At 35.2% G+C, this 12,374-nt stretch overlaps 2 protein-coding genes across 9 annotated transcripts in view; both read right to left on the reverse strand.

Moving 5' to 3' along the window:
* LOC116852428 (inactive ubiquitin carboxyl-terminal hydrolase MINDY-4B) overlaps positions 1–4,303 on the reverse strand; it is an 11,486-nt gene extending 7,183 nt beyond the window's left edge. For 2 of the 5 annotated variants that reach the window (XM_032832779.1, XM_032832784.1), the window contains exons 1-5: positions 4,041–4,303; positions 2,952–3,178; positions 2,477–2,806; positions 1,805–1,924; positions 1,512–1,683 (exon numbers count right to left, since the gene is read on the reverse strand). The gene's annotated coding sequence lies outside the window, so the exon portion shown is untranslated. Of the gene's footprint in view, positions 1–178; positions 1,148–1,174; positions 1,475–1,511; positions 1,684–1,804; positions 1,925–2,476; positions 2,807–2,951; positions 3,179–4,040 lie in introns of those variants that run through there. The other 3 variants (XM_032832783.1, XM_032832782.1, XM_032832781.1) reach the window with 3 other exon arrangements.
* A 2,087-nt stretch (positions 4,304–6,390) lies between these two features.
* LOC116852437 (DNA repair protein complementing XP-C cells) lies at positions 6,391–11,453 on the reverse strand. 4 transcript variants are annotated; one of them, XM_032832812.1, is made up of 7 exons: positions 11,290–11,453; positions 10,725–11,042; positions 9,215–10,606; positions 8,946–9,151; positions 8,395–8,659; positions 8,102–8,270; positions 6,391–7,527 (listed from the first exon to the last, which is right to left on the reverse strand). In XM_032832812.1, exons 2-7 carry the CDS (start codon positions 11,025–11,027, stop codon positions 7,175–7,177), a joined length of 2,688 nt encoding a protein of 895 aa, XP_032688703.1. In that variant the 5' UTR covers positions 11,028–11,042; positions 11,290–11,453; the 3' UTR covers positions 6,391–7,174. The 4 variants fall into 4 exon arrangements, with proteins under 4 accessions (XP_032688703.1, XP_032688702.1, XP_032688701.1 ...); XM_032832811.1 differs by having other exon boundaries at positions 10,725–11,052; positions 11,290–11,447; XM_032832810.1 differs by lacking the exon at positions 11,290–11,453 and having other exon boundaries at positions 10,725–11,283.
* Positions 11,454–12,374: the final 921 nt, after the last annotated feature.

Raw genomic sequence — 12,374 nt, forward strand, 5'->3', positions numbered from 1 at the left:
ATTCACAAATTTTACAACAGTTGCAAAGCAGCTTTTTCTGCTGAACGCAACCAATGACACGTATTGAAATGACGTTGGAAAAAAAAAGAGTGTTATGTGTGACGTTTTAGATTCTTGTGTTACATTAAATATTTGTTCATATACGTTTGGTGCAAACTTTCAGATAAAATTAACTCACGTTCGTTACTACGAAGATCTACAAACAGTAACGGTGTTGTTTGTTGTCCCATTCACCTGCGATAACTGACAGACTTACCGGCACAGACGTACGGCCAGAAATAATAATTCTAACACCCCCGGAGCTGACTCAGCACATCGCGCGAGCACCCTATACAGTACGGCCCGAAAAACGGCATCAGGCACGACCAATTTCGCTTAATGAGTTATTACACTGCCTACAATCTTTCATACATCGCGTAGTCACAAATTAAATCGCTCAAATGGCAAAGTTCCTCGGGAGGGATTAGTCGATCGTTTTTAAGCTTGGCGTTTTCGAATTCTTCAGATGTCGGGTGTATGCAAACGTATATGCATAGGTGATATGCACGTGAAATATTGTTCGTTACATCGTGACGGATGTCTATCGCGCCATTGGGTGCAGTAAATTGTTCGCCTAATTGTAACACGCGTACTGACAGCCCTGACGTGCCCGAATCACGCTTTTATACTTGCGTAGCAACCAAGTATACACCTACCCTATATCTGAACCACTGTTCGGCATAGATGTGTGGAATACGAATCGTCTTATCTTATAGATCTATCGGAGCTGCGCATCTTTGCATGCGTTTCGTGCTGTTCTCGCGCGGGCTTTATAGACAATCGGAAATGAAGTTGCAGTCGGAAGAGAATTTAATCAAATCGCGATGCAAAAATGAAATTGGGGCGCGCTTACCGTTCTCCGGGCCGAAGAAGAAACGTGACTGTTTAAATCGTTCTTTAATGACTTCGTCGTTAATTGTTCTTTAGTGCTGATTTTCTCCGTAAATAGTTCCTCACATTGCTAGTTATATGCGTAAAAGCGACATGACGTAGAGCGACAAGTATTTTGTCGTTATACAGAATATTTTGATCTGTGATGTATCACTTTATAATTATATAATTATATAACATTAATTAAAAATCCTCCCAGAAATTACTAGCTCTCGCAGCAATGCAAAAAACTACTGGTACATACCCTGGAGATGTCATTAAAGGCAAAAATATCCTCGGGTCTTTTGCTCGACGCGAATTCAATTAAGCGACTCGATCGACCGAATCTTTATGCATTGGGTATAACAAGGAAGCCGAAGAATCGTTAAAATTGATTCCCGCGCCGCTCGCGCGGCTCGAACTTATCGCTCGTTCGTAATTGCCAATTTCCTGACTATTCTTCATTCGCGCGCGAACGAATCTAAGTTCAAGTTCGCGTTCGGAAATAGATGCTTTCTGCGTGGTGGTCTGAGAAGATGCACCAGTGAAAGGTGTCTTATGCGAATATGAAATTGGACGGTTAAAACCGGGTGGTGTAGTACCAGGAGCGGTGCGATGCATGCACACATGCATTCAAGTGTGCCGAAACGAGCGAGAAGGCTTAATGATCGATCAGCAGCGCACAGTTACGCCAGCCGTAAACGGAAAGATCGTATATTTCGTGCGAATGATCGATCGTTGACGCGCCGCTCGGAAGATGGAGAACTTTACTCGCTGAAAAGAGAATTTTTTGCAACATCATACGCGTTGGAACTTAAAGTCTAATTCAGATATTAGCATATTGTTATTTCCGCTGTTGCGAATCCAATACTAAGATTTCGTTCGCGCTACATACCCTTTGATATTTTGATCCAACGGGATGTGATATTTGCTTTTAAAACCACGTTTGGTACCTTGTCCAATTTTTTTAGTTGCTTTCCAGGATGCACCACGGGATTCTCCATACTGCGTAATACTCCATAAATAATATCCATTATTAATCTTTCTTAAAGATATCTTATATTTAGTGTATAGTAGTTACTTAAAATTTTACTAAGACGAGTCATTATTTACATATTTCTACTGCACGAAATAACATGTCGATTTGAATCAATTGTTTTAAAACACGTTGTGAAGATACAAAAAAAAACATTTCTATATAAAAATTGTAAAGCACATCTTAGCAAACATGATAATATCAAATAATGTTTTAATAATGCATTAACCTTTGGAGGACCGGAAGCCAATATATCGGCGCGACGGCGGTGTCAGCTTTTTCCCCATTCAATCCAATGACATTGACAAAAAAGTTCTAGCTCTTAAAATAAAAAAAATCGATAAAAAAATAGCCGGTCCTCAAAAGATTATGATTGATGTCTCTAACATCAATAATGTTATTAATACGTCATTTGAAATCATCCTGTTACTTGGGACATTCTATAGTATAATACAGTTTCCTAAAAATCGCATGTTTTAAATGTTACACTAATGTTATCGAATTAAATTTACTTTTATTTTCACAAATTACCTGGTAATTAATCCTTTCATGTTGTTTCAAGTTTTTACTGACACAGAACGAGTGCAAAGTTGACAAAAGGCATTACATGACAATAAAACCACCATTAGCTTAAGCAGTCCTGCACTTCCGCCGCTTCATTACAAAGGAGAAACCTGAATCACCTAAACCAGTTTTCAGGACGCTTTTCGTGTTCCAGGCTAATAGAAGCTCCACCTAGGTTGAGGTGTATGCCTACGTGATAACACTCCAATTTCTCGAGAACTGCCTTTGGCATACTTCCATGGAGCATTGCATACATCATATTTAACCCTTTCCCAGCAATTCTATTATGTAGATTACCTAGATAAACAACTATATAAATTAGTTGAGATCGTTTTTAAGGAACAGTCAATAAAACAACACAGTATTGTTAAAATTCAGCAATTAATTAATTTAGAAGAAATTATAACTTGAAAAATATACATAATTAATACTTTTAGTATACCTTTCTGTATACTTTTAGTATACCTTTAGTATACCTTTCTTAGTATTTTCAATGTATATATTAGTTAGAAATTTGAATGGATGATAAAGTCCTTCCTTTCAGGAACAAGGGATGATGATGCCTTCCTTTCAGGATATTGAGAGTTATACACAAAAAAGATATGCTTTCATTGTTTAAAAGTCATGTTAAAATTACTTGTTCAAAATCTTTACCAGAGAATACCAAATCTGAAAAAATAAATAGATTTGATATAGTTATTGTCATTGATATGGTTATTAATAAGTCTACACATATATATGTTTAACTTTGAAAATAATAATTTGCAAATAACAAATATAAATTTCAAATATCTAATAATAGCTATTATTTTATATATGTATTATATATATATATATATTATTTTATATATAAAATATTATGACAAGTATGGAAATTCTTCGATAAAATCTTATAATATTCTTGTAAAGGTAATGAATTTTTCTTTTGAATCTATGATAATGAGTTTTTCTAAAATTTGTGTGATAAGCATATCTTAAAATTATTATTAAGAAAATATTTTTTGTAGAAGAAAACCATTAGAGGAAACTAAGGCTAGTTGGTAAAATCGATTATTTATTTCTGCTATCTTCTAACAGTTACAGAAAGTTACAGAATAAAGCAAGCAAGAGTTTTGAACATGTTAAAGAAATCTCTACTTACTTGATTTTTAAACCTGTTAAACAATAGAAATAATTAATTTTGTTAATTAACTTATCCCTGTTACTTATTATTAATTTTCCAACTAGCTTCAGTTTCCCCTACTTAAAAGAAAAGAAAGTAAACTGAATAATTGATTTTTTAACAGAGTAGAATGAAATTTTTTTCTATGTAGTGAGAAGCCACTTTACTAATAAAATCAATGATGGAATTTCTACTGCAAAATAAAATAAGTATAAAAAGGTACACAAGAATCACAAATTATATAAATATCTATTGTAAATTATAGAAATTCAGATTTGATTAGAGAGAGATGGAGAAAGAAAGAAAAGAGAAAAACTGCAAAGTTAAAAACACTTCCTTAGATTAATATAGAAAAAAATATTAACTTACTGAAATGCATGAAAGCATGTTGAATCTCGACATTCTTTTGAAACATCTTTCTTATGATTCCGTGTCGCCGACATGATGAACATTGGTTATGTGCATACGACATCACATTGAATCACATTCGGACAAGTCGACTGATGCACTAAAACGATTGTCCGTCATTCGCAGTCATTCAATATTGCTGACATTTGTTTATGCACGAGAGATTCATTCTTAATATATGAAGAGATGCAACCAACATGAGGAATTTACGTTACGACCTGACTTCAAACTGCAATCAAGCGTCTTGAAATGTGGCGCTATTTCTAACCGCGATCACAGTAGCTGCGATGATAACGCTGCGGTTGGGGAATTTCAGAAGCCATTTCGCGCGTCTCGCGGCCACTGTTCGTCGAAAGTGAGTCCTGCTCTCGGATTATTGTCGTTAGGAGTGATGAAAGTAAGTACCGTGCATTCGATATCACGAAATCAATTGTTGCGTAGTCACTGAAAATAAATACGACAAATGAGAATTCGTAAAACGGCTGTGTCGGAAATATCGAGCAAAGTATCCTACGTTCGTTTGTTCGTTACGTTAAGATTACTCAACTACACATCGTTATCCTATCAGTTGTATTCCTCCTGACAAAATCGTGAATATTACAAGTATAAGAATCGCCTTGGATTTGAATAAATAAATCAGTCATCGTGAAGGGATGGTTATAATCAGATTTCTAAATAGTGCGATACGATGTAAAGGTATCACTTTTTCAAATTTCGAGTATCGCAATCGCTGCGACAAAGGCGCTTTTGGTACGGCGGTCTTGAGAACCATTTCGCACGTACCGCCACTTCTTGTCGAAGCGGAGTCTCGCGTGCGAATAATGTAGAACGACCTTAACGAGCAATAAAGATAAAATGACGCCGTCAGCACGAAAGCATTGAAAACGAATGTGCGTAATGTTCTTTCAGTTTGACAATCAGAAAGAATTCTAAATCATATTTAGCATTCGATATGCGTCCAAAATAGGGCCTAAAAATCATTTCGTGCATTTTGTGCATCTTTTATTGCGCACACTTACAATCGCGTAAATTAATCGTCGCGTTTAAAGTTCAAACCGCCATGCGTAAGATGTCGTTACTTGAAAATTTCGAACATTTAATAAGCGGGCTCGGCTGCGTCTGCTTCGAGGCGTCAAATGGACCAATATGATTGGTCCGCTTGTCTCTTCAAAGCATTCGCAGCGCCAGACGTGACTTACCTAACGGTCGTGATGGCAGCACTATAGTTCCGATTCGGAAAGTTGTGTCGTGTTCGTCTCGCGATATTTACTCGCCGTAAAATATTAATTGAGTTTCGCGCATAAATTATCGTCATTGAGAGTAACGAAAGTAAGTATCGCGCGTTCGATATAGCGAAATCAATCGTGATGTAGCCGCGGAAAGTGCGCATTCGCGAAATGAGTGTCAGTAGTATCGGGCAAAGTATCGCGCTTTTTCCACATTATGGCGGAAATTCAAATCTTGAAAGCGTAGCGTCTATCTTCTTCTAAGAAGTCTCGTGCGCGAAATATCGTCAAAAGTGCCGAAAGTTTCATATTTCATTGTGGTTTATGATGGAATATTAAATTGCCGCGGCAGTGAATATCTTGAAGAACGGATTGTCTGAGTTCAGTGGAGAGAACGCGCTCGTTGCACTTGGAGATATATCGTCAGGCCGGATCTTCTTCAGAGATAAGTAGGCTGGCGAAGAAAGAAAAGTAAAAAGTATATCGATTAATATCTATCGATACAGAGCAAAACTGTTATATAGGTAATGTGCCCGCGAATTTTACATTTGGTTTGTTCTTTTTAGCTGCACTGCTGAATTAGTGTAATAAATTAAAATGAGATAAATATACTTTCTCTCACTCTAACTTATTGCACCAGTTCAGCAGTGCAGCTAAAAAGAACAAACCAAATGTAAAATGTAAAAAGAACAGAGCAATTGAGACACATCTGTTTTTATATACAAGCTATAGAAATCAATATTTTTGTATTTAGTTGATGCTAATTATTATTATTATTGTTAGCTATCCAACTGCAAAAAATTGCAGAAATATGTATGTACTGTGCACATGTACATTGTGCTATAAAAATAATTTAATTCATACAAAAAGATGCAATATTATTAACTAGACAATACTTGAGCAAAAAGAACAAATGTATCCTTGGTGTCACAGAGGAGGTTTCATTTCATTTTCTAAAATATCGGTGTAAGATGAGTCATATATCCTTTCATAATAGTTATAAAAATTAATATATGACTAGATAATGTTAATTATTACATTATTTCTCATCGTCTAGCAAAGGAATTGGGAAAACATGCATGCTGTTGTATTATAAAAATAATTTAATCCATACAGAAAGAATATTTACATTATCAAGTAGCAAATAGTTGAAAAAAGAAATATGTTCTTGGTATCACAGAAGAAGCTTCACTCGATATTTTATATGATATCGGTGTAAGTCATATATGCTCTTAGTTATAAGATATAAGTTACTAGTTATAAGATATGATCATGTCTTTCTCATTCCTGAAAGCTATTTAGAATTTTTATCGTAGCATCTTCCATCTCTACAAATGAGATTTTGGCAATACATGATAAAAGATACTTTCTATTTAGTCTAATTGAAAGAAAAATAAAGACAAAAATATGATTTAACTATCAGTTAACTTGAAGTTGAAACAACTGACTCTAACATATTACTAATTAATGTTATATTGTTTTTCATTGCCTAATAGAGAAATTGCAAAAGCACGCGTACTACATTATGCTATAAAAATAATTTAATACATACACAAAAAGATATTATTAATTAGAAAATATTTAAATATTATTAATTAGAAAATATTTAAATAAAAAGAATGTATTCTTGGTATCACGAGGGAGGTTCTTTCGATATTTCAAAAGATATTGGTATAAGATTTGATTTCTATAATACTTATTAGTCAGTATCATAAGTTTTTATGATACATACTATATTACAGTGTCTATTTATAAAAGTTTAGTGTGATCAAATCTTGAACAATTCTCTGTATTAAATAATAAGTATTTCTTAATTAACATATAAACAGCATATATTTCTAATTAACATATAAACAGCAACACATTTTATCATGTTTTGGATTTCTTCACGGTTCCTTTTCGTTGCTTAGGACGTTTGCTCGACTGTTCAGCTTTCGGTTCCGATGCAAATTCATATTTTCGAGACAATTTCTCTCTAATCAGTAGGCCCTTGATAAGTTTCTTCCAATTGCCGTAAACCCTCTTCTCTCTTTTTTCGATAGCACGTTTAGTTGCTTCGACTTGCTCCGCTTCCCAAGCGTCTCTTAACGTGTCTTCGTATTCGGTACATACGACAAAGCCTTCGATAGCTGGCACAGCACCCATACATCCGAAATTAAAACCCACCACGGCGGATGCGCAGTCTATATTCAATTTTCGGGCGATACGATTTAATCCTGGAACTGCAAGGATTTCGTCGTTACCTAATGTACTTTATGCGCAATTTGTACTTTATGCGCATTTCTATATTATCATTTTTATAACAAAACATGTGTGTATGTGTGTGTGTGTGTGTGTGTGTGTGTGTATGACAACTAGGAGTTTATTTTCTTTCTATTTCAATTCAGTTTATATTATATTATATTATTCAATTTATATTATATTTAATATATCAATCAGTTCTTTCTTAATATTTTTATAATTTCTTAAAAATTATAGACATATTTTGAAGGGAAAAACGTTAGTTGAACGTACAACAAAATTTCTTTAAATTTTATTTAGGACATAAAACAACAGTAGTAAATTAACTGTTAAAAATTGTGGAGGAAAATGGAGTGATCTAGTTAAAATATCCCAGACAACACAAATGTTAAAAATCGAGTCATAAGACGTCTTTAGGACGTCTTTAAGACATCTTTAAGACAATACCTTATAAATTTGTCTTAAAGATGTCTTAAAGACGTCTTATGACCCGATTTAAAACATTGTGCTGTCTGGGATTCTACTGTTAGTATAAAATATACACTTTACACTTACGGTTTATATGTACTGTGCCCTTTGGAAGCATGCATTTTTTAAATAAATCTACATTTCCGTATTCGTTACGAGGCACAATGCCATTTTTAGCTTCTGGTGGAACGTAATCCATGGTTTGCCATTCTCCAAACAATTCCAACGCCGAGTCTTTGAGTCTCATGCCTGAAAGCTATGTAGAATTTTTATCGTAGCATCCTCCATCTCTACAAATGAGATTTTTGCAATACGCGGTAAAAGATACTTTTCATTTAGTCTAATTGGTCGCGTAAAATAGTTTATTAACACAAATCTACCTTGTCGTATTTCGGAAGCGCTTTAACTATTTTGTACGGCTCCTGCTTCGGTTTAACCACACGGGCTTTCTTCAACCAAGTTTCACGTGAACACAGCGTATGTACGCAGTACCGCGAATAAATAGCCTCGCTGTTATGTAGATGCCCGAGGGGTACGCAATCCGGCGGATATAGCGCTTCATATTTAAGTAAATGCCTGACCAACACATACAGAGGATGTCCTTTGCATTCCCCGACGGTTTTAGGCAACGGTCGCTCTAACTCCCTGTGAACACACAATCGGTCTGTATCAGCGGCACTATCTTTTGATACCAGCGGCATTATCATTGTCACGTTACAGTTTTGCTGGGACAATTGCGACTACATCTAAAGTCAACTTCAAATGATCTAAACGGAATTCGAAGCAAAATTCTATTGGTGAAATTAAAGAAATGGGCATTGAACAAATAATATATGTATTTTGCTCAGAATTCTGTTGCAAATCATGTAGAATGCAAATGAACTCAAAAACTCAAAACATATTGCAGTGTAGTAGAAAGAGAAACGCGTACTTTTGCAGAAGCAGTTCGTCTTCCTGTTTCGATATAGTCGTCTCTTTTTCTAACCAGTAATTTATAGTTTCTGTCCACCATTTCTCATCGATGCGCTGTTTACGCGTAATAGAAAGCCAGTGTGGACAATAGCGTCTTGTGACATCCTTTATCGATCCCTCCGAGTTGAAAGCAATCACATATAATACTGGCCTACTCGCTTTTTTCTGAAACATTTTCGGCAACAATTAATTAATTAAAAAAGAGTCGTTGTTACTCGAATTACTTACATACACTTCGGCTACACAATCCACGTTGCCGTCTATTACGTTTACGGATATCCAACTGCCTTTAGATTCAACGTATACCTCGGCCCATACGTCTTGCGTGCTTTTCATTTTAACATCAGCCTCCTCCTCCTCCTCTTCTAACGCTTCATCTTTCTTCTCGTTTTTCTTTTTAGATTTAACGACGGCTTGCGTTTTATTACTATTACCGCGTTTCTTTTTTGTTTTGCTAGTCGTTGCTTTTTCTTCCTCTTCTCCTGAACTTGAGTCAGAATGATCGATCTGCGTTTTTCTTTTGGAACTTGACGCTTTAGATTGATTATTTTCTGAACTGTTGGTCTTATTGCTTTGCTGTTTAGTTGTTGAGGATGCAGCATCAGCTAACTTCTTGGATCTTAAACTCCTTGAAGATGTGACGGTATCTGCTTTTTTAACATTAATAGTAACTACTTTATCGTCTTCGACTTCAGCGGTATTATTTTGAGCGATACTGTGGTTCAATTTATTCTTATCTTTTTTATTGTACGAATATTTCGAATGGAGTATCTCTGCCGCCCTTTTCCTTGCTGCTAGATTCGCATTTTTCCGTTCGCTTTCATTATTTTGAATACCATCATTATCGAGATCTTTCTTCGAATCTGTTTGCTTGGAGGAAGAAGGCTTAGAGGGCTTTGCCTTTGTTTTAGTTTCCTTCGGCTTCTCTTTGGCTTGGTTGGTTTTCTTCGGCGCGCTTGCTTTGGACAACAGATTGGTATAGGCTTTTACAGGTGGTGGATTGAGAGATACGATTAAACGACAGTTTAAACCAATGCCTCTCAGTACAGCTACGTAGAGTACTACCAATTCCCTGTAACTAATAATTTTTTTCTCTGCTATCCTCTTCAATAATGTTACCTTATTTATAATGACATCGTTGTTAATAGATTCCGCAGTAAATATATTCCTGAACCACTTTGTGAGTTTTCCCAAGTACACGAGATCAAGCTTGTCTTTTGGATAGTTGTTTGATGGAACCAGTGATACTGCTGTTGTCATTATTTCAGGATCGCTAGCTTGGCGATTCAAGTAGAATCCATGTGCCAACCAACAGAGTCGGCTTACCTTTTCCACAAATATCTGATTGGCCTTTAATTTTCTGCGCAAAATCGCAGCTAGATCTGACTCTTTTTTGCTGGCTGTTTTTTTCTTGAAAAGCACACTAGTGCCTGGTAAAGTTATCTTAACACCCTCTTTAGGTATGGTATAGTCAGCTGGACGTTTAACATCCTCCTCATCTTCTGTGTCTTCGTCATTCTCGCTTAGCTGAAATGCTCCACTTTCTCCTTGCAGCAAAACTGCATTTATCTCATCTGATATGTTATTCTTTTTCCCTGTAGTCTTGATATCCTTGATATCCTGCAAATAGTGATAGACATTTGAATTTTTGCACTTCACAAGTTTTCAAGTAACTTGTGAAATAATACACAGGCCTCTAAATCACTTCGAATTGTCTCCGAAACAAAAAACGACTTACCTGGAAGTCATCGTCTTTAGAAGAGTAGTGTTTTGGATCCTCATCTTTTATCTGAATTCTTTGCGTGGCCTCCAGATTCTTGACAACCTCAGAAAATAGTTCCATATCATTGTTCTCGGCAACGTTCGTGAAATCGTCATCATCCTCGTCGTCGCTGTCATCCTTGTTACTGTCTTTAGAGTTCACCTGATGAAGTTTCGCCGGTTTTATGGAGAAGAAGCTCGCGGTCAACTCATCTTTAGAGGTGAAACCTTTACTGAAATCGTTGCTACTGTCGGAACTGTCATCGTCGGAATCATTCATGCTTTCTGACAGAATCTGCAACAATCTTTGCGAATTCTTTGTTCTCTCGCTTGTTGTTAATACTCGTATTATCTTGTTATGTTTTATCTCTTGCTATAGATTTACTTAGCTATGACGTTTATTTTACTCGAAAGGCAATTATAATTGCCTATTATTATAATAAACGAATTATAATAAACGATGGATCGCTTTACGTAATAAGATGCAGTATGTAGCAATCTACTTGAGCCGCTATAAACACAACACACGTGAGAATACTTACTGTGCATGTCACTCTAGGTTATTTAGGACTCTCTCTCTCTCTCTCTCTCTCTCTCTCTCTCTATGGTTTTCAGGCCTGTCTCTATGGTTCTCAGGCTCTCATCACACTTCTTTGTAGGTTTAGTTTGGGGGCTATAAGTTGGTGTTTGAGTTATGTAAGATATTTAGAGGGGTGTGTTCGAAAACCGGCTGCACTCGATGCGTTGTAGTGAGAGAGATACGAGAATAAAATAAAGAGAGAGGAAGAACATTCGGATGATGTTTTCGAACGCACTCTAGATAACGTAAGGATATGTTGGTATAAAATAGTAAGTTCTTTCTGATGTTATTATCAAATGATAAATAGGTGAAGTACAAGTTCGCTACTTTACCGATGATCGCGAAATACAGAGATCTCAGAATTTAGATGTATTGATATTACAGAGTAATAATTACGTGTTTTTTATATTTAGAACTGTATTTTTTTAAACAAATTTTTAGCAACATGTTTTGATTACATGTTGATAATCGTATAAGATTCTTTATATCTTGCAAATAATATCTCTACTAATTATTTTTGTAATTTCAATTAACTAAGACAAATTTAAAAGAAAAGTATAATTTTTTATTTAATAATCATTAATATAATTATTAATATAATATATAAATATATAAATATTTTGCAAATGATATTTCGGTTAACTATTCCTGTAATTTCAATCAATTTATAAGACAAATTTAAAAGAAAAGTATAATTTTTTATTTAATAATCATTATGGTATAATTATTAATATAATATTATTATATTATATACAATATAATTTTCATACATTTCTCAAACATCCACTTTCTAAATACGACCATAAAAGCTACCACCAAAACAGTCATCTGTAAAATATTCCGTACATTTATTTAACTTGAGCCTTTTCCTCTAATAACGCTAATAAACCGACTTTCTTAGGTATGACAGATTGCACAAAACGCCGACAAGAAAGTCGGTTTACCTACGCGGCGTTCATTTATTCTTTGTCGCACGCGCGACAGCGAAATTTATATTCGCGCGTTACAAAGCGCCCATGATTTTGTGAAATATCACCATAAGAAGGT

This window comes from Odontomachus brunneus, unplaced genomic scaffold (genome assembly GCF_010583005.1).
Source record: "Odontomachus brunneus isolate Ranch 3 - 2012 unplaced genomic scaffold, Obru_v1 Obru_scaffold_224, whole genome shotgun sequence".
In the NCBI taxonomy this organism is placed as follows: domain Eukaryota; kingdom Metazoa; phylum Arthropoda; class Insecta; order Hymenoptera; family Formicidae; genus Odontomachus; species Odontomachus brunneus.

What these genes read in the sequence shown, in the direction of transcription:
- LOC116852437 (XM_032832812.1), bottom strand. Translation starts at nt 11,027, where the DNA reads ATGAATGATTCCGACGATGACAGTTCCGACAGTAGCAACGATTTCAGT. An exon ending in CTAAAGACGATGACTTCCAG is followed by an intron (nt 10,607 to 10,724) that starts GTAAGTCGTTTT and finishes CACTATTTGCAG; the next exon opens with GATATCAAGGATATCAAGAC. An exon ending in GACGAACTGCTTCTGCAAAA is followed by an intron (nt 8,660 to 8,945) that starts GTACGCGTTTCT and finishes GTGTGTTCACAG; the next exon opens with GGAGTTAGAGCGACCGTTGC.